Genomic DNA, 25,087 nt, shown 5'->3' on the forward strand with positions numbered 1-25,087 from the left:
GTTGAATTTGGGGCACGTTTTGAAGGTAGAGCTAATGGGACTTATTGGTGGATTTGATATGGGGCTTGAGGAACAGTCTCCAGGAAGCATGTTAGATTCTGTCCTGAATAATTGGATGAATGGCAATACCACTTACACGGATTGAGAAGACTGGAAGAAGAAAATCTGGAGCTCTGCCAATGGTGTGTTATATCTGAGATGTCTATCAAATATCTCCAGTCTCTTTTCTCAGTGCACTCTCTGTTCTGCTCTGAAGTTTCAACCATAATAAATTTGTTTACTTTGATTTTCCATCTTCCCTTTCTCTAGAACATTTTTTCTCACTTGCCGGTTCCCAGGGCTACCTCCTGTTCATCCTTGACGTTTAGCTTAAAGTCAACTTCTTCAGGGAACTTCTTCTTCCCCAACTATTTGACTAGGTTTGGTCCCCTGCTGTATGTTTCCATTAATATTTATCATTGATTATTTATTGAAATTACTTGTGCTATAGTTGTCTTATTTTGATAGACTCTCCATTTTGTGGGAGTAAGAACTTGGTTTCTCTTGTTCTTTGCTGCCTTCCTAATTTCTAGTACACAATATCACTAAAACTTTTGAAGGAATAAACGAAATACCACTGAGGGATGAATAAGCATTTGTTACATGAAATGAGGTGGGGAGGTGGAAGGGGACAGAAGTCCAACAGATGGGAGGGAAGCATATTCTAGGCAGAGAACATAAAATTCAGAAAGGCTGGAGGGAAGTTCTGTGTAGTTGTGGGGCCTTGTGAAGGGGAATGAGGCTAGAGATGTGAAGAAGGATGTGAGGTTCAGAGTCTGAAGAGTCTTGTGTGCTGTGCTAATCGCACAACTCTTGGTCCTTAGTTTTCTTGGCCATACATGACTTCTAGGTAAGGATAATGATAGTACTTACAGTTCTTGTGAAGAATAAGATTAAATGAGGTAATGAAAAGCATTTAGCACAGCATCTGGCATGTGAAAGTGCTCAATAAATACAGCTATTATTATTTTAGAATAGCAAAACAGTTATTTAGAGAGGCATAAGATAATATTTTAAAAGGTGTATATTGTATGTAAGTAATCTGCCCTCTTCTACAGTTATGTGATTTATTAGGAATGGCTATGATTTTTGTTATTGTAGCATTGGCAGTTCTAATATATAAGAGAAAAGGAAAAATTTAATGATTTTCTTTTTGTTATTGTTGTTGGTAGGAAGACCAGAATAATTCCAAATATGAGCAGGTATACTTAAAATTAGAACCTTTCAAACATTTATCTTTAAAGACACAAAATACTTATTTCTAACTAGATATTTTAACTTGGGGAAGTGAGTTTATTTGACTATGAACCTTAGAATTAATTGAAAGTTTTTCTTCATATGATGATTTCATATTATATTATAATAACTGGAATTTTCTTAACTATTTCTGACATTTCATTTTCATTAAGATGATTTTAGTCTCTGAGCTTACAGAAAATGGATTATTGTTTCTTTGTTACGGAATACTTTAAATTGTATTCAGATCATGGGAACACGATCAGTTGAATAAATCTATGTTATAAAATTATCTGTAACTATTGTGTTGTCTTTTAGGTACAGCAGAAAGAACATCCAGGTTGGAAAGGCCACCAAGAAGAAAGGTGAACAATTAACATACTCTAATATATACTATCTTAATGGTTTCTCAAGTTCTAAAGTGAGGAAGACATTCACGATGAGGCAGGAGGCTACATCCCAAGAAAGGTTCATAAGGGGATGTTCACTTGGTGACTACCACAGTCTTGACTCTAGTCTTGGTCTGGTCTTTGTCAGTACCCTGAGAATGGATCATCTTTGAGAGATGGACTCTCCCACATATTCCCAGGAAATAGGTACCTAAACCGGAATATAGAATTATTTTTGACGATGCTTGTAACAGTCATGTAGCCTGGGATATATGCATGAATATTACTAGTTTGTTCTCACTCTGTGGGCATCTCTGTGGAGGAATCTAAATTATAAAGTTACCTGGCATGGAGTAAAATCAAAGGCATATTAGTTGGACATTAAATGGCATCAAATTATAATTGTCTAATGTAGTCATTTTCATAGGAATATTACTTGCTTCAGGAATGCTACACTTGTATTGCTTAGGTGGGTATTGCCAAATTTTGCCTCTTTAAACCATGTGCTGGTCATCCCCTTATATTGAGTATATTATATACTAGAGGCCCAGTGCATGAAATTCGTACGCGAGTAGGGTCCCTAGCGCCTGCCTGCTGGGGCCGCTCTTCGTTCCATGCCGCCCCCTGGTGGTCAGCACATGTCAGAGTGAGCGATTGAACTCCCAGTCCATCGAACTCCCAGGGGACACTTTGCATATTAAGCTTTTATCTATCTATCTATCTATCTATCTATCTATCTATCTATCTATCGAGAGATTGTGATTGACTAGGCAAGCTATCATGTAGTTATTTCCTGGGCCTAGAAGGTATATAATTTCTTATTATATGTTTATTCATTTAGTTTAACCTTAATTTACTTATTTCCAAGTTCTCAATGTCACCTCATACTGACTTCCATCAAAGGAGTTTTAAAAATTATTTCGAAATATATTGTTATTCACCTCCTTCATAAATAAAATGTAAAAACTTTGCTATAAGTCTATGTAAATAAATAAGATAGATACTTTTTTTAGTGATGGAAGTCGTATTAAAGGGTATAGCCCTCTTGCCCCAGAGAGTTTGAGAAAACAGTACAGAAATATTTAGGTAGATTTGGTATTTTTCATTTGAACAGCAGCAACTTTGTGGGAGGTCAGATTTTACCTAGGTTGCAATTCTGCTAGTGTTTCTCTTAATTGCATGTTTTCTTTTGCTTTAAAATTAAAATACGTGTTTATATTTAAAATATTAAACTGTTTTATGTTTCTTAGGCACTACCTCCTAGGACAGAGAAAATGGCTGTTGACCAGGACTGGCCTAGTGTCTACCCTGTTGCAGCACCATTTAAGCCCTCTGCAGTACCTCTTCCTGTTCGAATGGGTTACCCAGTAAAAATGGGGGTGCCCATGGCAAAGGAGGGAAATCTAGAACTTTTAAAGGTAAGATAAGTTACTGATTCATTGGCTAAGACCTCTGTTCAAATAAAGAGTGATCCTCCTCCCACTGCCCTTACACCTCTTATACTTCAAGGTTCAGTGTGTAGCAGCTTCTTGTGTGTTTTTTTTTATTTTTAAAAAATAAGTTTTTATTGATTTTAGAGAGGAGGGAGAGGGAGAGAGAGATAGAAGCATTGATGAGAGAGGAACTTCAGCCTCCCACTGGGGATCAAACCCATAACCTGGGCATGTGCCCTGGTCAGGAATCAAACCAGTGACCTCTTGGTGCATGGGTCAACTCTCAACCACTGAGCCACACCAGCTGGGCTTGTGTTTGATTTAAAAATTTTTCTCAGGTAATAATGAATGCTATATTTTGATTATCTGTGGTAAAACAACAACAACAAAAACCTCAAAAGAATCCTAGGCATTTAAGAATGTAACTGCTCTAGCTGGTTTGGTTCGGTGGATAGAGTGTCAGCCCACAGACTGAAGGATTCTGGGTTCAATTCCGGTCAAGGGTGTGTACCTCAGTTGCTGGCTACAGGCTGGATCCTTGGCCCCAGGTTGGGATGGGTACGGGAGGCAACCAATAGATGTATCTCTCTCACATTAATGTTTTTCTCTCTCTCTCTCTCCCCCTTCCTTCCATTCCCTCTAAAAAGCAATGGAAAAATATCCTCGGGTGAGGATTAAAAAAAAAAAAAAAAAAGAATGCCATTAATTAGTCCTATGGTTTCCCTTTGGCTTTTTCTTTTCTACTAGGGCCCAGTGCACAAAACTCATGCATGGGGGGAGGGGTCCCTCAGCCCAACCTGCACCCTCTCCAATCTGGGACCCCTTGGGGGATGTCCGACTGCCAGTTTAGGCCTGATCCCACGGGCCTAAACTGGCAGTCGGACATCCCTTTTGCAATCCGGGACTGCTGGCTCCTAACCGCTCACCTACCTGCCTGCCCCTGCTGGCCTGATCGCTTCTAACTGCTCTCCCCTGCCAGCCTGATCACCCCTAACTGCCTCTGCCTTGGCCTCTGCCACCATGGCTTTGACTGGAAGAGGTCTGGTCTAATTAGCATATTACCCTTTTATTAGTATAGATTGTATCTTTTCTGTATTGTACCTTTCAAAAAACTAAGTTTTTAAAGAAAATATAAGTATGCTTAGTCTGGGAATGCATATCTTAGATGGTTTCCTTTTACATGCCATGGAATTATCATCAACATACTTTCCCATTAAATGAGAGTCTTTTTAAAAAACAAAAAAAAGTTTGATGAAAGATGATGGTGAAAAATGAGATGGTAATATGGAGAAGGGGTTATCTGCTACTGAAGGCAGGGGTAAATGAAATTTGGAAATGGGAATGTTTTAAGAAAACAAACATTGCAGAAACAAATGTTTCCTTCTAATGAAAGAGAAGTGAACTTAGTTTAAAGAAAAGTCTTCGGAAAATAATCATTGCTGAGAGAGGGTAGCAATATGTTTGTAATAATGCTACTGGCTGTGAATGGCATTTTAATAAACATAGGAATCCAAACATTTAATGTATGCCATCCCTTTTAAGAATCACCTGTTGCCGAAGCCGGTTTGGCTCAGTGGATAGAGCGTCGGTCTGCGGACTGAAAGGTCCCAGGTTCGATTCCGGTCAAGGGCATGTACCTTGGTTGCGGGCACAGGAGGCAGCTGATCGATGTTTCTCTCTCATCGATGTTTCTAGCTCTCTATCCCTCTCCTTTCCTCTCTGTAAAAAATCAATAAAATATATTAAAAAAAAAAAAAAAGAATCACCTGTAGCCCTGACCAGTTTGGCTCAGTGAATAGAGCGTCGGCTTGTGGACTGAAGGATCCCAGATTCGATTCCAGTCAAGGGCATGTACCTTGGTTGTGGGCACATCCCCAATAGGGGGTGTGCAGGAGGCAGCTGATCGATGTTTCTCTCTCATCGATGTTTCTAACTTTCTATCCTCTCCCTTCCTCTCCATAAAAAATCAATAAAATATATTAAAAAAAGAATCACCTGTATACTTCATCCAATGAAGTGGTTCATTTCTAGTCAATGCCATTAGATAAGTTTATTAACTGAGCTAATATATGCAAAATGCATAGAACAGTACATATATAAATGTTATGTAAGCATTAGCTGTTATTTTTTTCTTTATGATTTTAAGATTATATTTTTTTGTTTCAAAAATACAAGTATAGAAAAATGAAGCCACCTACTCCATAGTCCCAATTTTCATTGACTATTTTCTCTTGATTAAAATAAACATTTTCTGATCAATACTTAAGATTCTGTACATAATGTTTGGAGTAACTTTCTGCTTGTTCAAATCTTTCTTTCCAAATGAGTCTGTTTAACTAAAATTTCTCTTAAATTGCTTAACATTATTCAAGAAATATATAGTAAATGTATTTATTTATTTGAAGGAATTAAATATCTGACTTTTCCTGAACTTCTAATTGGCCCTGTGAATGATTAGGTGGGCTCTTAATAGATCATCATATAGTATATATTTCCAACTTAATTAAATTGTTCGGTTAAGGCAGCGATGGCGAACCTATGACACGCGTGTTAGCACTGACACGCTTAGCCATTTCTGATGACACGTGGCCGCATGCCGAGGATGAAACATTTGCTGCTCCTGAGAATGAAACATTTGCAAAATAATGTTTTTTCCTCAAAGTGACACACTACCCGAGTTATGCTCAGTTTTTTGGCGAAGTTTGACACACCAAGCTCAAAAGGTTGCCCATCACTGGGTTAAGGTTTGCTAGCTTCATGTATTCATTCAGTTCTAAAATGTCTATTAAGTACAAATTGGAAAATGTATCACAGTGCTATGTAATCCCGGGGAATTAGGATGATTAAATAATAATCTGTGTCCTTTCAGTTCTATAAGGGAAATATGTACACCTGTAGATTCATGGCAGGAAGAATACTATATAAATGATGTTATTTTTTTTCCCTCTTGTCATTTTAAAATACTTGGTACTGAATCTATATTTCAAGGAATTTCTTTTTTGTTATTGTTGGTTAATCTTCACCTGAGGATATTTTTTTCATTGATTTTTAGAGAGTGGAAGGGAGAGGGAGAGATAGAGAGAGAGAAACATCATTGTGAGACACATCCGTTGGTTCTCTTGCACGTGCCCTGACCTGGGCCGGGGATGGAACCTGCAGCGGAGGTACATGCCCTTGACCAGAATTGAACCCGAGATCCTTCAGTCCACAGGCCAACACTCTCACCACTGAGCCAAACTGGCTAAGGCAGGAATTTATTTCTTGAATTCACAACACCTGTGACAATTAATATTGTAAGAAACTACCTCATTTTATTTATGATAAGGCTTTGTTGAGCTTATAATTTAGTGGTATGAGCAAATTGTCTTTTTTCCTGTTTTAAGACAGTTGGCTAATTTGTCCTTTAAATTTCTCTACTTTAGATCCCCAATTTTTTGCATTTGACTCCTGTAGCAATTAAAAAGCATTGTGAAGCTCTTAAAGGTAAGTGGTTATTTTGTAACATAATTGACTTTGAACACGAAATTAAGAATCTCATTTCTAATGATAAAGGGGTTGATTCATCAAGAGTATACAATGTTTGTAAATATTTATGCACCCAATATTGGAGCACCTAAATATATAAAGCAATATTAACAGAACTAAAGGGAGAAATAGACAGCAATACAATAATAGTAGGGGACTTCACTACTCTACTTTCAACAATAGATAGGTCATCCAGACAGAAGAAAATAAGGAAATGATGGACTTAAACTACACATTAGATCAGGTGGATATAACATTTATGGAACACGCCATTCAACAGCAGCTGAATATACTTTCTCCTCAAATGCACATGAAAGATTCTCCAGAATAGATCATTTTAGGCCACAAAACAAGTCTTAATAACTTAAGAAGACTGAAATCATATCAAGCAATTTCTCTGACCATAGTGGTATGAAACTAGAAATCAGTTACAAGAAGAAAACTGGAAAATTCACAACTACATGGAGATTAAACAACATGCCATGAACAAACAGTGGGTCAAAGAAGAAATCAAGAGAAATGAAAAAATATCTTGAGATAAATGAAAATGGAAACACAACATACCAAGCCTTATGAGATTTAGCAAAAGCAGTCCTAAGAGGGAAGTTTATAGCAATAAATGCCTAGATTAAGAAACAAGAAAGATCTCAAATAACCTAACTACACCTTAAGGAACTAGAAAAAGAAAGACAACTAAGCCCAAAGTTAATAGAAGAAAGGAAATAACAAAGATCAGAGTGGAAAGAATTGAAATAGAGACTAAAAATGACAATAGAAAAGATAAATGAAACTAAAGCTGGTTTTTGAAAGGATAAACAAAATACCCAAGCCATAAGTTAGACTCGCCAAGAACAGAAGAGAAAGGACTCAAATAAAATAAATTTATAAATGAAAGTGGAAACATTTTAACTGATAACATAGAACTACAAAGGATCATAAAAGACTACTGTGAATAATTAATTATACACCAACAAATTGGAAAATGTAGAAGAAATGAATAAATTCCTACAAACGTTTAAACTACCGTGAGTGAACCATGATGAATTAGAAAGTCTGAACAGACTGATTACTCGTAGGAAGATTGAATCAAATCAAAACCCTTCCAACAAAGAAAAGTCCAGAACCCAATAGCTTTATTGGTGAATTCTGAACATTTAAACAAGAATTAATACCAACCTTTCCAAAATATAGAAGAGGTGGGAACACTTTCAAATCCATTTTACAAGGCCAGCATTACCTGACACCAAAGCCAGACAAGAACTCTGCAAGAAAGAAAATTACAAGCCAATATCTCTGATGAATATAGATGCAAAAGTCCTCAACAAAATAGTAGCACACTGAATTCAACAGTACATTAAAAGGATCATACACCGTGATTTAGTGGGATTAATTCCAGGGATGGAAAGATGGTTCAGCATCTGCAAATCAGTGTGATAACACCACATTAACAAAATAAAGGATAAAAATTATATAATTATTTCAATAGATGTAGGGAAAGCATTTGATTAAATTCAACATCCTTTGATGAGAAAGATTCTCAACAATCTATATACCTCAACATAATGAAGGCACAACTAATATTATACTCTTGAGTAAAAAGCTGAAAGCATTTTTTCTAAGTTCAGTACAATACAAGGACAAGTCATTTTTATTCAACATAGAAGTTAGCCAGAGCATTTAGATAAGAAAAAGAAAGACATCCGAATCATAAAAGAAGTAAAATTGTCTCTAATTGTAGATTACATGATATTGTATATAGAAAACCCTAAAGACTTCACCCAAAAACTGTTAGAACTAATAAATTCAGTAAAGTCACAGGATACAAAATCAATTGTGTTTCTATATACTAACAATGAACTGTCAGAAAGATAAATTAAGAAAATCTCATTTACATAAAAAAGAATAAAATACTTAGGAATAAGTTTAATCAAGGAAGTGAAAGATCTATGCACCAATATGAAAGAAACTGAAGAAGATACAAATAAATGGGAAGATAGTCTGTGTCCGGGATTGGAAGAATTAATATTGTTAAAATACCCATACTGCCTCTATAGATTCACTGTAATTCCTATAAAAATTCCAATGGCATTTTTCACAGAAATAGAAATAAACAATTCTAAAATTTGTGTGGAACCATAAAAGAACCTGAATAACCAAAGCAACCTTAAGAAGAACAAAGATTTCAAATTGTATTACAAAGTTGTCATAATTAAAACAGTATGTTTGTTACTGGTATAAAAAACAGATCATTGGAATAGAATGAAGAGCCCATAAATAAACCCACTCATGTATGGTCAATTAATTTTTATGACAAAGGGACCAAGAATATACAATGGGAAAAGGATAGTTTCTTCAATAAATGATGTTAAAAGAAAACTGGGTAGCTACATGCAAAGGAATAAAACTGGACCCTATCTTACACCTAACAGGAAAATCACTTAAAATGAATTGAAGACTTGAATGTAACACCTGAAACTGTATCTTCCACATGCATGGAGCTAAGGACAAAGAACTTTTTTTTTTTTGCTCATGGTTTTATGTATGCTCTCATAATAAGTACATATTCCAATTTCTGATATCATTTGCATTGGACTGTATCTAGAATAAGCAAATTTGAATTGTTTTAGGTTCACGACTATTAGTGATTGAATGTGTAGTTTAATTTAAAAGTTAGTGTCTTTGTGCCCTAGCTGGTTTGGCTCAGTGGATAGAGCATCAGCCTAAGAATTGTAGGGCCCCTGGTTCGATTCCAGTGAAGAGCACATGCCTGGGTTGTGGGCTCAATCCCCAGTAGGAGGTGTGCACGAGGCAGCCAATCAATGATTCTCTCTCATCATAGATGTTGCTCTCTCTCTCTCTCCCTCTCACTTCCTCTCTAAAATCAATAAAAATATATATTTTTTAAAAAGGTATTTGGAAGAAGAGATAAAGAGGTCTTGAAAAGTAGGAATAATTATCTTACTCTTGAGGTGAGGGAAGAAAGAAAATCTCTTCTATCTCCTCTCATTTATATAGTGTTCTGTTTTGGGACATTAGGGTGCTTTTCAATCCCTTTAGGTTATATGTTTCTGTATCCATTAGTGCCTGGTATTAGACTGACACAAATTTGTGCTCATTGGAACAAATCATATATCACTTTTTGAATCCTTTGTAAGTCCAGGTGACAAATGCATTACACTGATAAATTGCATTTTTTAAAACATTTTTAAGTGTGCATTTATAATTTGGAGACTGATCGTTGTAATGAGATATTTCTAAAGTGCTTTATAGTTTTTAAATGTAAGGCTTTCGTATAGCACATTCGGAAGAGTAGCATTATATTTTACAGTGCTTTTGAGTGTTTTAATCTTTCCTTAATTTTGCCTTTATACTTCTGCCAGCTTCTGGATGTAGATTGTATCTTCCAAATAACTCAAAGGCTTTTCAAATATTTCTTCTCAGTTTTCTTTCAAAGTAGGTCAGTTTAGATTTTATATCTAACTTGCAGATGGAAAATCTGAAGTACAGGAAAGTTAGGTAATTTACCAAAATTTTAATAATCAGTGGCAGAAGTTAAGTAAAAAACCAAGGTTTTCTGAAGTCTAGTCATTACTCTACCTATCAGATGAATAAAGGCTAATAGAGGCCTATTAGGTACTTTCCAGTTGGCTGCATTCTTTTAAACATGTAATCAGGTCATTTAATATAAAGGCTGTAATTATCATCTGGTGATTGAAATGACTTATTCAGAGTTTTAAAAAAAGATTCAGTACAAACTCAGAAACTCATAAAATTCCCCAAACTAGTCTCTCTTATTAAGTACTTGCTTGGCAGTGTTGCATCTTATAGTGTAGGATGTTGGAATTAGTCCATGATAGGAATGAAAATTACCTCAGTAATCTTATTCATTTTGTTTAAATGTCAAATTGTTCTTTATTTTTTTTAATCCTCACCCGAGGATATTTTTTCATTGATTTTTAGATAGAGTGGAAGGGAGAGGGAGAGACAGAGAGAAACACCAATGTTAAAGAGACATCGATTGGTTGCCTCCCGCATGCCCCCAACCAGGGCCAGGAGCCTGCAACCGAGGTACGTGCCCTTGACCAGAATCAAACCTGGGACCCTTCAGTCTGCAGGCTGACACTCTCCACTGAGCCAAACCGGCTAGGGCTCAAATTGTTCTTAATTGCAAAGATAATCTTTTTCCCTTCCGGGTGTCTGAATATTGATCTCTCTTAAACAGCGTGTTTAGGGAATGGTATGAGCTGTATACACTTATTTGCTAACATATAGTTAGTCCCAGATCTTGGAAAGTCTCTCTAACCCAAAATGACATTTTGCTGACTCTGATATTAAAGCCTAAAAGGGGGCTAAATAAAATGCCTACTAGAAGAAAATTGTGAGCTTGGGGAAAGTGTTGTTGGCAAAGTACCTTTCACTGTTCCTTAGACCATCATCTAGAAGAGCTCCCATGTCTGCCTGATTGTGACCAGTCTCTCTTGCAATCCTGCTTTTTTGGAGAAAGCAGGGATCTCTAAGGTCTAATATGTTTGACCTATGGAACCACCTACTTTTAGCTATTCTTAGGATGAGGCTGTTTAAGGAATGAGATTTCCATTGAGGGGAACCTGATAGTGCCTGGAGTTTTCATCCCAAGCTTGAGCCCTCCCTCATCACCTAAATTCATAGGAATAGGGCAAAATGAAATCCACTACCTCCCTGTGGAGTCCCTCATTACTGAAAGCTGTGAGAAGCTGGGAGCTATTTCCTTTCCTTCTAAGGTTGTTGTTTTGTCTTTTCCTCCTCAGTTGAGGCCTGAGTTTATACCTCTGTGTTGTGGAGATAGATTGTGGGTCATGTTCCCACTGCTTAGAATTTCTTATTGTGACCCAGGTCTTAGACCAATTCCACCTCCTCTCTAGGCTAGCTGTCTTGCCTGAAAATGAGGACAAGTCTGTACCTCTTAAGTCACAGTGGCTCAGAAATCACATAGAAGAAACATAAATTACAATAAGGATGACCTAGGCTTTTGGACCTGTTTTATCTTGAGGCCCTGTTCAACTCAATATCTGAAAGACTGTTGACCATATCTCAGTTTTCTCTCAGAGCTTTTTCAGAGCTTTTAATTCCCTTCAGCTATCTTTAGTAATCTTCATTTGGAAGTGAATAATATTATCTATTGACTTTTCAAAAACAGTATTGCTCTGGGCCCTCTGAACTGTATGGTGTTAGTTGGTGAGGAGGAATTAAAACAGGTATGTGCAAAGCTATAATAAGCTTCCATCAAGTCACAGTTCCCTTTTAACTGAACAAACTGCTCCCCACCAAACCTGAACTATTCAAATCATTCTCTTAATTAAATTCCCTAATATGATTCACCTAAGAAGAAAAGGGATGAGAGTTGATGATATATCTATGAAGTCCAGAGTAGAATCTGTTCTTCCATTTCGTGTAAACTGAGAGTGATCTCGCTCAGTAATTTGGTTTTGTCTGGTAGCATGCATTACAATGAGAATTTACTTGCAAAATTATAATTGAAATAATTTTTTTAATTCTCAGATTTCTGCACTGAGTGGCCAGCTGCACTAGACAGTGATGAAAAATGTGAGAAGCATTTTCCAATTGAAATTGACACAGCTGATTATGTTTCAGCAGGACCATCTATTCGAAACCCCAAAGCACGAGTAGTAACCTTAAGGGTAAGAGATGGTTAAAACTGATACATATTTATTATAGAAAATTTAAACAATATAATAGTGTTTTGAAGTATAAAATAAAATTACCTGTAATTCCACTACTTATAAGTAGCCAGTATTGACTGTGAGAGCTCAATTTAGTGTATGTGCAATCCACCTTTTATATATTAATGGGATGATATGTATTTTTCATTTAGTAATATGAATTTAAAATTTCCCAAAGATATTATTAAGTTCTTTTATATTATATTTAACTAGAGGCCTGGTGCACGAAAATTCGTGCACTCGGTGGGGGGGGGGTCGCTCAGCCCGGCCTGCGCCCTCTTGCAGTCCGGGAGTCCTCGGGGGATGCCTAAGCTGCAGTCTAGCCTTCCTCTGCAGGAGGCGACTGCCAGGCTAATCAGGGGACAGCACCAGCAGGCAAGTGGCTGGCCCCGCCTCCCCATTGCCCCTCCGCACACGCGGGGGCCCCTCCCCCCCATCTCCATCCCCTTCCTCTGCCCACTGGCACACGCCGTGGCTGGCCTGGTGCCGCCTGCTTACCGGCCCCGACCTCCTGCTGACCTGTCATTCCACTGTTCAGTCATTTTGTATATTACACTTTTATTATATAAGATAACTACATAAGATAGCATATAAATGAAGGTCTGTTGTGTACCAAGATAGTGTTGAAGCTGGAGTGCAGTGTTGATGTATCAGACATGGTCCTTTTTCTGAGACTGAAGTGGGAGATACAAACAAGTAATTTCACAACATAGATCTACCATAATTTTTTTAAATTATCCATATTATGGGATCTTTAGACTTTCTGATGGTTTTGATATATATTGTAAAAGTTTTTTTGATTATATATTGTAAATTTCTGCAGGAAATGTAACAATTACAACACTAGCACGTTGTGAGAAAGCCTGTTTTTCTGTACCCTCATCAACCTAGGTATTATTATTACCTATCAATTTTATAGGTAAAAAAATATATCTTTTATTTAAAATTTGTGTTTGAATTCTAATGAGGGTGAGAAGTTATTCCTTTGAGAAAGCTTTTATTGGGGGGGGGGGTCATTTGCCCGTTTTGATGGTGTATTGACTTTTTATACTAATTTTTTCTTTTTATTAGCAGCTTATTTGAGATATAATTCACATACTATGGAATTTACCCTTTTAAAGTGTACAACTCAGTGGTTTTTAGTATATTCACAGAGTTGTGCAACCATCACCATCGCCTAACAGAAATTTTCATCACCATAAAAAGAAACCCCATTTCCATTATCAGTCATTCCCCATTATCCCTCTTCTTCTCTACCTGCAAGGCCCTGTTAACTACTAATGTACTTTCTGTCCCTGTGGATTTGCCTACTCTTGACATTTCATATAATTGAATCATACAATACGATTTTGGTTTGCATTTCCCTAATAACTAATGATGTTGAGCATTTTTTTCATGCTTATTGACCATTTGTATATCTTCTTTGGAGAAATGCTATTTAAATCCTTTGCCCATTTTTTTGAGTAATTTTTGTTTTCATTGTTCAGTGTGTTTTTTATATATTCTGGATACCAGTTCTTTATCAGACATATATCTTGCAGATATTTTCTCCCATTCCATGGGCTGTCATCTCACATTCTTGATGGTGTCTTTTTAAGAACAGAAGTTTCAGTTTTTATGAAGACTAGTGTATGTTTTTTTTTTGTTTGTTTTGTTTTTTTGGTGTCGTGCTTTTAGTGCCATATGTAAGAAACCATTGTATAATTCAGATTCATGAAGATTGAGTCCAATGTTTTCTTCTAAGAATTTTATAGTTTTGTCTCTTACATTTAGGTATATGAATTACTTTAAATTAATTTTTGTATATGGTGTAAAGTAGGGGTCCATTTTTTTCCCTTTTTTTGTTATAATATTTTTAAAATATATTTTTATTTCAGAGAGGAAAGGAAAGGGAGAGAGAGATAGAAACATCAATGATGAAAGAGAATCATCGATCAGATGCCTCTTGCACCCCCACACTGGGGATGGAGCTTGCAACCTGGGCATGTGCTCTGACTGGGAATTGAACCCTGACCTGCTGGTTTATAAGTCGATGTTCAACCAGTGAGAATTTTTTTTCTTTTTGCATGTAGATTTTCGTCTGTCTCAGCACTGTTTGTTGAAAAGATGATTCTTTCCTCATTGAATTATCTTGTCACCCTTATAAAAAAATGGCGTAGTTTATTTTTTAACTTTTCACTTCTCTACTTTGCTAAGTTCTGTTTTTTAACCTTTTATTATATAAAATTTTTAATGTATGGAGACATAGAGTAGTATAATAAATACACATGGCACCTTTTGACAAATTTAAAATATCGAGTGCTTCATGTACTAAAATACATGTGTATATTTTTGTGTTTTTGGCTTAAGTGTTTCTTTAAAATTACTACTACACTAAAATACTTCAGTGTTATCTCTATAAATGAAAAAGATTTTCTTACATAATTCCAATGTAATTAGTTAGTACAGCTAACTAAAGTTAGAGTAATTACTTAATATTATTTAAAATATCGACTCCACACTCAAATTTCCCAAATAGTCTCACCAGAATGTTTTTTAAATAGCTTTTGTTTAAATCAGAATCCAGTGAAAGATTAATGCATTTGCTTGTAATGTTTCTTATGTCTTTTTAAATCTCCAACAGCAAAGGACCTTCCTACTACTCTTTTTACTCCTCATTCCCCCATGGCATAGACTTGTTAAAGAGATAGGTATTTTATCCTGTAGCATTTCCTACCTCAGTTTGTCTGAATGTGTCCTAATGTCATTTACTTTATTTCTCTAATACTTCATATAAGTGGAAGTTAGATGTAAGGAACTGATAAGATATTTTGATGGGGACACTTGGTAGATGTTGCCATGTATTTTATATTGTAGTACATGAGAGGGCACAATGTTTGGTTGCCACATTCTTAATATGCTAAAACTGATCACTTGGCTAAGAGGCTGACAACCTGATCTTCCCATTGTGAAGTTACCTGTTTTTTTGCTTTTCTCTTTGAACAGGTAATCCTTAGGTGGATATGTTCAGTAAGTTTTGATAAGTAAAACCATTACTCTTTTTGATGTTCAGGGTATATCCTAACTTTGGCCTGTGCTAACTCTTTTAAGTTGGTTCCTGTGTCCTTTTTTATAATCCCATTTGCATTGGAACATTTCCTTGCATTCTGACACAACAAAATGACCCTAACCCACTTCATGTATTTCTTATCCCAGACCTGATTTAGATATTTCTCCAAAGAGCTCTGATATCTTTTAGTGGACATTAGTGTTTAGAGACCAGAATTTGGGTGCTAGGACTTTTTAGTTGATTCTTTTAGAAAGTTTTTAGGAAATAAATTATAAATAATGGTATTTTTATTTCTCTTTTTTAAATATCTAGAGTTTGATTTTTCTCTTTTTGTCTTTTGCATTAGATAAAATATCTAAAACAATGTTCCTGTATTCCCTTGTGCGGTTCTATACTTTTAATGGGTGTGTCTCTGGTATTTGTTCTCTGAGTGTGAGATTGGGTTTCAGTTTGAGATAATAGCTTCTATTATGTTAATGATGTATCTTATTTCTAGTTTACTAGCATTTTTGGAATGATCTCTTTTGAATTATTGAAGTAATGAATTATATTGATTTTCAATTACTGAACCACTTCTGAACCCTGATCAGTTTATGGTATATCATTCTTTTACTCTATCACTGATTTGCTTTGTTAGTATTTTATTTAGGATCATTTGTGCTTATCTCAAATGACTTTGGAGAAACATCAACTCCCTGCTCTCATTCACCAAGGGAATGCCATATGCCATTGCAGTTGCAAGTCTCTGCTCTAGTAACTTCTAAGTTGGTACTTGAAACCACCATTAGTTCCCTTCATTAAAGTAATCTTGATATTCACAACACATCTTTTTCACATAGTACTCATGGGGCAGTTGCCCGATGTATTTTTTTTTAATTAAATTTTTTATTTTAGAATAGCTTTAGACTTACAGAAAAGTTTCAGATTTACAGAAAAGTTTCAAGGATAGTACAGAGTTCCCCTATATTTCACATCAAATTTCTCCTGTTGTTAACATCTTACCTTACTATGGTATATTCATTACAACTAATTAGTCAATTTTGACACATTATTCTTTAATTCCATACTTTATTTGCATTTCTTTACTTTTTTCCTAATGTTCTTTTTCTGTTCATAATCCCATTTGGGGTACCACATTACATTTAGGTTTTGTGTTGGCTGTAATGGTTTCTCAGAATTTTCTTGTTTTTAATGACTTGGACAGTTGGGAAAAATACTAGTTTTCTGGAATGACTTCCATTTAGATTTGTTAATCTTTTTTCTCATAGTTAGACTGGTATGTGTTTTAGGGAAGAAAACCACAGAAAAAATTGCCATTCTCATTACATGGTAGCAAGGGTGTAGGCTCTTACCATGTCTTAGCCTAGATCACCTGGCTGAGATCGTATTTGCCAGTTTTCTCCACTGTAAAATTACTATTTCTTTCTTCCTTTCCATACTGTACTCTTTCAAAGGAAGTCACTTTTCACAGCCCACACTTAAGGAATTGCAAGTGATGTTCCACCTTCTTGAGGGAAAAATATCACATAAATTATTTGGAATTCTTCTATATGGGAAATTTGTCTATTTTCCATTTATTTATTCATTTATTCTGTATTTTAGATCAGAGCATTCTAAGTATAGTAAAAATTTGTTAAAAATCTCTGCAACCATTTTTACATTATATGCTAACAAATAGACTGTAATTTTTTTTAGTGATACAGCTGTGTTTTGTAATTGACCCTTTTTTTTGCTAGGTTTTGGTATCAGGGTCATGCCATCTTTATGAAAAGAATTTATGAAGCGTTTCAGCCTTTTTTATTCCACAGAGTAATATAAATGTCATAGCAGTATATTTATGCATTTAGAGAAATTGAAAATATTTTATAATCACAGAAGACAACATATATTGTATAAATTTTAGAAAGTCTAGATAAGCAAAAGGAAAAGAGAAAACTTAAAATTCTACTCTGCTGACATCATTCCTTCTGCTAATATAAAGTGCCTATGGAGTGATGATACCCGATACATTTTTAAGAACTTCATAAATGTTACTCCTCTTAATAATAATGATAACACCAACAACAATAAATAGCTGTTGAGCTCTGTATTATATGATAAAAGAATCTCTGAACTAAGAGTCAGGAAATTAAGTTTCACCTTACTTTCTGTGGGCCTTAGTCTTCAGTACTAGAATAGACATCTAAATTCCCTTCTAGTTTTAAGTTTGCTTATTTTATTGCACAAAACAATAACCTCACTGCTTTATTTGAAGTATGCCACCAGATACCACATATCATATCATGCTCCCTTATGTCCTCTCCTCCTGACTCATGTCTGCCCTTCTGGACTTATTTCACTGTACCCACTGACTGCTGGGGCTCAGTGTGGTGTCCTTCATGGTGTCATGGAGTTCAAGGCATGATTTAAGCAACATTGTGAAGGTAATCAAATATTATAAAATATTATTTAGAGATACTCAAATTTTTAAATTCAGAGAAAGATGGTACATATTTCTTGATATTTTAAAAGTAGTTCAGAATTAAAACTAACTTAATATTGGTATAGGACTTCACTTAAAAAGTGCTTTCTTTGCCCTAGTTGGTTTTGCTCAGTGGATAGAGTGTTGGAAAAATGTGGGCTCGATCCCCAGTAGGGGGCGTGCAGGAGGCAGCTAATCAATGATTCTCATAATTGATGCGTCTATCTCTCCCTTCTTCTCTGAAATCAATAAAAATATATTCTTTAAAAAAGTGCTTTATTTTATTTAATCTGACTTATTCATTACAAAAATTCTGGATCCTTTCTGTTTTATAAATGAGGAAACAGGAAAATCAGATGAATTGTTTAAAGTCAGTTAGCCAATAAGTAGCAAATCTAAAAATCAAACACAATTCTTGTCTTTTGTGTAATACCAGAGTTCTTTAACTAACTGCACTATTCTTATAAATAGAAAAACTATTTTGCACACTTAGGCATTGCTCAATTAATATAGCTCTTTTAAATATGAGCATTTGAAGAAACATACATATGTAATGACCACAGCCTCCTATATTAAAGGTCAACATTATTTGGTTATAATGTTAATAGTACAATATTGATTCTTTAAAGTATAGCAACTTGAAAAAAGAAAGGCCTAAAGATTCTTTTGAATTTTGGAAAAAAGAATAATGACAGATGCCACTCAACTTCAAAATCAGAGCATTATCCAGGTTAGACTCCAGTTTTGCAGTGCCTTTGAGTGCTAGCAGGTGGCGTGAGTGCGCCACACAGCTGTGTCTGAAATGTTCTTGAGTTTCTAGCATAAACTCTATATAATTTTTGAACATTAAAATGTTAATGTAAACAAGTTTTAAAGCAGTTGTTACAATAATGATCAACATTGCTGCCATTTTTTGACTACTCATATGAAAAGCTAGAACACTTAAATTTTGTAAATGCTACATTTTAAAATTTATTATTAAACATGATTTCATTGAAAGGAGTTTTAAAAGGGAAAACATCTCTACATTCTCACTATCCTAATGTAAAAACCATTCATTTCTTTCTACTGTATCTATACATATGTGCATATATTTTCATAATTGTCATAATGTAGGTCTATTTTATGGTTTTCTTATAAATAATTCTCCACATTTTTAATAATCAGCATAAAATTGCTTATTTTACCAATCAAGCTGATAACCTGGTTGTTGATACATATTCTTTACAGGGGACTATGGAAATTCACATTGTCTTCAACATATAACCATTCTATTGGATTGATATTTAATAATCAGTATTCTTTTAAGACTGCATTTGCATTTATTTGTTTTCTGTTTTCTCTAGTTCAAATAAAAATTCACAGTGCTTAAAAAAACAGTATACCCTCTCCTGTTTTCACTTATGTATTCAATTCAGCAAATATGTATTGCATGCTTTTTAAGTGGTAGGCCATTGCCAAGAACAGGACAGACATCATTCTTACCCTCAAGAGTTTGCAGTCTAGTGGGAAAAATGGAAAAATAAACAAACTTCTGCTGTGGTGTCCTGAGGGAAGTGTAGGGTTATGGAAGTTAGAGAAAAGAAATAGATGGGATTTCAAAATCTTATTTATTATTTAGCCTTTTTTCTTCTTCATACAGTTATGACTCTTTCTTATTCTTAGTGTTCTCCATGGAAAAATAATCTGTAGTTTACCCTATTTAACTGTGTTCTAGTGTCTAACTTATTCTCCTTGATCAAGCCTGTTCTTCTCTAGATAATACCTTTAGCCATGCCATAATTTTCTGCAAATTGACGAGTGTATTCATTTAATCTATCATTTTCCAAAATATGTTTTAAGGAAGACTAATTCCATGAACTGTCCCTTAAAAAGTAGAATCTGAGGTCAAATAAATGTGGGAATCTACACTAATAAAAGAGAAAAATGCTAATTGACTATAACTTCGCTACGCCCACAGCCAATCAGAGCAAGTATGCAAATTAACCCAACAAAGATGGCGGTTAATTTGCATATGCTGAGGGAGGGAGGAGTGAAGACTGAAGACAGCATAGAAGGAAGAGGGAGGGAAAGCGGAAAGCAAGGCGGCTGCGGGAGGGAAAGCGCGGGCAGGGCAGGCAGCAGCTGTGGGAGGGAAAGCGTGGGTTGGGGGTGGGGGGCAGAGGCGGCAGGGAAAGCGCGGGGGAGGGGTGACGGGAGAGGTGGTGGTGACGGGAGGGAAGCCCGCCGGAAGCTCTATTCTTGCAGGAATCTTCCTGCAACGGGCCCCTAGTCTACCTAATAAAAGAGTAACATGCTAATTGACTGTACCTCATGACACCCACCAGCCAATCAGGAGTGAGTATGCAAATTAACCCAACAAAGATGGTGGGTTAATTTGCATACGCAGGAGCTGAGTGGTGGGGGGCGGGGCGGAATGCCATGGCCACAACGTAGGCCTTCCACACCACCGCAGCCACTCTAGGCCTCTGGGCAGCGTGGGACAGCGGAAAGGCAGCTCCGGACCGGAGCAGGAAGGCGGTGCCGGCAGCCAGGGGAAGGAAGGCCCATTCTTGCACGAATCTTCGTGCATCGGGCCTCTAGTCATTACATAACAACCCTGCATCTTGAAATTTCAGAATGTTTGTTAGCATATTACCTCCTCTAAGAAATCCTGCTGTAGGGAATCCAATCTAACTCAACATTTCCTGAATGTATTCAATAGATAGTCTTTTTAAAGAAATAATTCTTAGAAGCCTGTGGGGTTAGTATTGTTATTTTGAGAAATAATTAGCTATGTCATTTCAAATGTTTTGATCCTTTGCTCCCTTCATGAGAGATCTGTAGCTTTTAAAATAAATGCCTCTAAACTAGTTGGAATGATAGGGGGTCTCATAATTGTATGATAGAAATTCCTTATGTTTTATCAATTTATTCCTATATTCCAACTTTACAAATACTAATTCAGTTCAATTCTATTAGTTAATGCTACTCATAAGCAGCCTAATTTTATTTATTTAAGAGACATGCCATTGATTCTTTCAGGAAAGGTACTAATGCCCAGAACTTTCAAAGATCACCGAACAGTTTGCTCCCCCCTTTTCTTCCATGAGTAAGATCAGGCTTCATAATGCATGCTGTTGCTAACTCTGTATAGAAAGGAGTTTGAAAAGGATTCCTTTTGCTCATCTTAATGTTAATTTAAATAATGTTAATACTGCTTTTTCATTAAACTAAGTATATGAAATAATCTTTTTCAAATAAAATTTTTCTTGTATTTTTAAGGTTAAACTTTCCAGTTTGAATTTAGATGATCATGCAAAGAAGAAACTTATTAAACTTGTAGGAGAGCGATACTGCAAGACCACAGATGTGCTTACCATCAAAACAGATAGGTAAAGGAAAGAAAAGTTCAGCCCATCGGCCATGTGTTGCTTTATTGTTCTCCCATACCCTGGAAGTCCTTTTTAAAGAAATTACATTGAAAATAAGAATAGTCTTTTATATCAATTTATATTAGCTTTGTTAGGTCAAGAGAAGTTATCTAGTCTATATTTTTAATGTCCTCACACTAGCCTACTATTACTGTGGTATCTTTATATACATGGAGAGGCTTGCCTGATTAGTTAAATTATTTGTTGTGTGATTTTTAACCTTGATTTTAATACATCCATGTATATAAAACTTAGAGAAGAGGTTAAAAGAAAACAAAAGTATAATTTGCTAGCAATTAATGCTTACACAGGTTTTTACAAAGTCAAAGTATATAAAAATCTCATAGTTCACAATTAAAATTATTAAATTAACTAGAAATTTAATTTATTAAGGTACTTGTGTAAATAAGCAGAATTTTAGTGCTAGCATAGAATTCATAAAAAGTAGCACTAAATTTACCTTATATAAATGTATAAATTAAGTCACTTGAGGTAAAGAAAGATTGTTATGATTTTACTAAATGGTTACTTTAATTCTAGAATTATACTTTGGTTGTTTATAAATTATGTCAAAATATAAAAGACCTGCTTTTAGAGAAAGCAATTGGGCAGCTATCTTCTCCCCCTTCCTGTCAGTTTCAGAGCATTTGGAAGTGTCATTATCACTTAGGTCTTATATCCTGCTTGGGGGTGGGAAGCAGCCTGACACATATGAGAGGGCAGTAGTGTGGAGGTGGAAGTAGTGAATTACATAGATTATTCTTATTCTAAGAACAATTTTCATAAAGCAGGTATGGAATATCTGAATGTAAGTTATTCTTTTATATTTAGTATTTATATATTTTGCAAATAATTCTGTGTACTGAATTTTAAGAATTTTCACTTCCTCCCTCTCTCTCTTTTGAAGGTGCCCTTTAAAGAGGCAGAATTATGATTATGCAATGTATCTGCTAACAGTTTTATACCATGAGTCTTGGGTAAGTGATCGTGTGAATGTTTAATCATTTTGTCTGTAAATTAGGTGATGTTTTGACCTTTCAAAACAGTGTGTGGCAAGTACTCAGTTGTGTGGTTTTTTTTAAATATATATTTTTATTGAGTTTAGAGAGAAAGGGAAAAGGAGAAGATAGAAACATCAATGATAAGAGAAAATCATTGATTGGCTGCCTCCTCCACGCCCCCTACTGGAGATTGAGCCTGAAATCTGGGCATGTACCCTTGACTGGAATCGAACCTGGGACCCTTCATTCCACAGGCATGAAGGAAGCTTTTTAAAACTACAGATGCTTAGCCCCTATAAAATCAAAATCTCTAGCAGTGAGGCTCGGGCTCGTTTCATTTTAGACTCCACAGGTAATTCTGATAAGTTCCCTAGTTTTTGAGTGTTGCTAATAAAGAAACTGATTAGAAGGTTGGTATATATCTTTTAAGATGGTTTTTTTAAACATGTATCTAGTATTAGAGCTGAGGGTGCGGATGGAAATATGAATGAGAGGTCTAGAAAATGGAGACAGATATATGACAAAATATATTTTTGACTTGATGTGGTAGGCTATGGCAACTGTTCTAGATTCCTGAATGGGAAAATGATACAATGAGGGCGATGCTTCCCATGTCTCTTTGCCTTAAGGCAGGTTTCCTTTTACTTCTCATATTTAAGAGCCTACCACGTACTCAAAGACATTTAGGAAAGTTTGTGTTCTTTCCCACCCCGGGGCTGAAGTCATGAACTTGAGCATTATTATACTCTTTTCTTTCCTTATCTTCTCCCCTGATGTCTAGTCACTGGGTCTTCTCAGTGTTAGCTTTTAAATATCTGTTAAACTATTTTCTCCTCTTCATCCCTACTGCTACTACCCAGGTATGGATCTTCATCTTTTACCCAAAAAACGGCAATAGCCTTATTGATTTTCCTTTCTCATCCATCTTCCATGTTGCTGTTAAAGTAATTGTTCTAAAAAACAAGTCTGTTGTGTCATATTTCTTTATAACGTCCTTCAGTGATTCCCCTTTACCTAGGATTAAGTGTAAACTCCTCAGCCTGTCTGTTCACAGTCATTGCTACCTCATTATCAGCTACTCAGGAAATGTGGGTTATATATCTTATACCTCAGCCATACGAGCATAATGTGTTCTTTCATAACTTTGCATATGCTGTTCTCTTTGCTTATAATCTTTTATTTTTTTCAAAATATCAGCCTTACAAATTCATATGAATCCTTTAATACATCTCAGATGTTACCTCTCATATGTTTCCTGTCCATCCTTTTCCACTCCTTCCTCCTTCAGTTACTTTTATGGTTATTGTCTGTGTGCATGTCTGCCTAACTCCATCAGACTCCGACATCACTGAGGACAAGGACTGTACATTTTATTCATCTTTCTATTTCTAGCATCTAGTACTGTCTGGCATAGCAACAATCAGTAAAATTTTAAAAAACTGATTTGGATTGAATTGAACTTCTTGACATATTAAATAAAAATTTAGCTGTGGTAACTGAAAGAATTGGCAATAACTTTTTATTCATTATGCATATTTATCCATTTTTTTTATTATTTTCAAATAATTTAGGGAATTTTTAATGGTCAAACTGTTTTCCCTCATATAGCACAATGTCTTTCTTGTAATCATGAGAAGTGGAATATTACTGTGATTCATGTCCTAGGCAAAGGGAATTGTAAATAAGATGTTAGAAGGTGACAAATGTGTGTTTTTAGTGGAACAGATACTTCTTTGCTTTCTGTTAGAATACACTGACCAGGGCATGAATTAGCTATTATTATATGTTGTTCTTTGTATTGAATTTATGCTTGCAAGGGAAAGAAAGAAATAGGTTCAAATTAAATTATTCTTTTGTTCTTTTTATATCCTTTTTACCATGTCTCTGTGTTCCCTGGAACATGTTGTTCTGCCACTAACAAGCAGTGTGATTTGGGGCACATTGTTTAGTTGCCCTGGGCTTCAGTTTCCTGCTCTGTAAAACAGATGGGATAACAGTATTACCTCATAGGATTGCTGGGAAAGTTCAAGGAGTTAATATATGAAAGGTGCTTAGAATAGCAAGTACTCTAATAGTTCTTCACATTCATCCCATGCCACTTTGCTTCTCGGGCCTGGATTCAGTTCCCTGAATGTACTGAGCTCTTCCATCCTCTAGGCCTTTATCGGCTTTTTCCTCCACTGGGATCACAGTCTTCATCTAACTGGCCTCTACTCAACTCCAGGTCTCCTCCTAGACTGGCAGTTCCAGGCCAGCGCAGTGCCTGGCGCAGTAGTTGTACAATCAATGTTTACCGAGTGAATTAAAGTGAAAGAATCGAGCCGGCTGTGGAAAAGAGAACAGGATCTGCAGAATGCATGGTGCAGTGGTTCTCAACCTTTCTAATGCCGCGACCCTTTAATACAGTTCCTCATGTTGTGGTGACCCCCAACCATAAAATTATTTTCGTTGCTACTTCATAACTGTCATTTTGCTACTGTTATGAATCGTAATGTAAATACCTGTGGTTGAGAACCGCTGCTGTAGAGCCTAAGACCATCGGAAAACACAGATATTTACATTACGATTCATAACAGTAGCAAAATGACAGTTATGAAGTAGCAACGAAAATAATTTTATGGTTGGGGGTCACCACAACATGAGGAACTGTATTAAAGGGTTGCGGCATTAGAAAGGTTGAGAACCACTGAGCTAGAGCTTACAGTGGTATTTTTATTGTCCCCAGGTATTTGACTATGCTATTGTTTACGCTTTAAAATTAATACACTTAAAAAAAAGAAACTCTTAACTGCCCACTTTGAATCCTGGGCGTTATTTTAGA

General features: G+C 35.7%; 1 protein-coding gene across 1 annotated transcript in view; it reads left to right on the forward strand.

Annotated features, from left to right (window-relative positions):
* Positions 1-25,087, forward strand: part of MRPS35 (mitochondrial ribosomal protein S35) — a 36,821-nt gene that overhangs the window by 2,061 nt on the left and 9,673 nt on the right. The window contains exons 2-7 of the mRNA XM_079774987.1: positions 1,594-1,640; positions 2,915-3,082; positions 6,520-6,580; positions 12,161-12,300; positions 21,117-21,226; positions 22,173-22,242. Of these exons, the coding sequence (XP_079631113.1) occupies positions 1,594-1,640; positions 2,915-3,082; positions 6,520-6,580; positions 12,161-12,300; positions 21,117-21,226; positions 22,173-22,242 (596 nt within the window). The remainder of the gene's footprint in view (positions 1-1,593; positions 1,641-2,914; positions 3,083-6,519; positions 6,581-12,160; positions 12,301-21,116; positions 21,227-22,172; positions 22,243-25,087) is intronic.

This window comes from Cnephaeus nilssonii (assembly GCF_951640355.1).
Source record: "Cnephaeus nilssonii genome assembly, chromosome: 6".
NCBI classification, from domain to species: Eukaryota; Metazoa; Chordata; class Mammalia; order Chiroptera; family Vespertilionidae; genus Cnephaeus; species Cnephaeus nilssonii.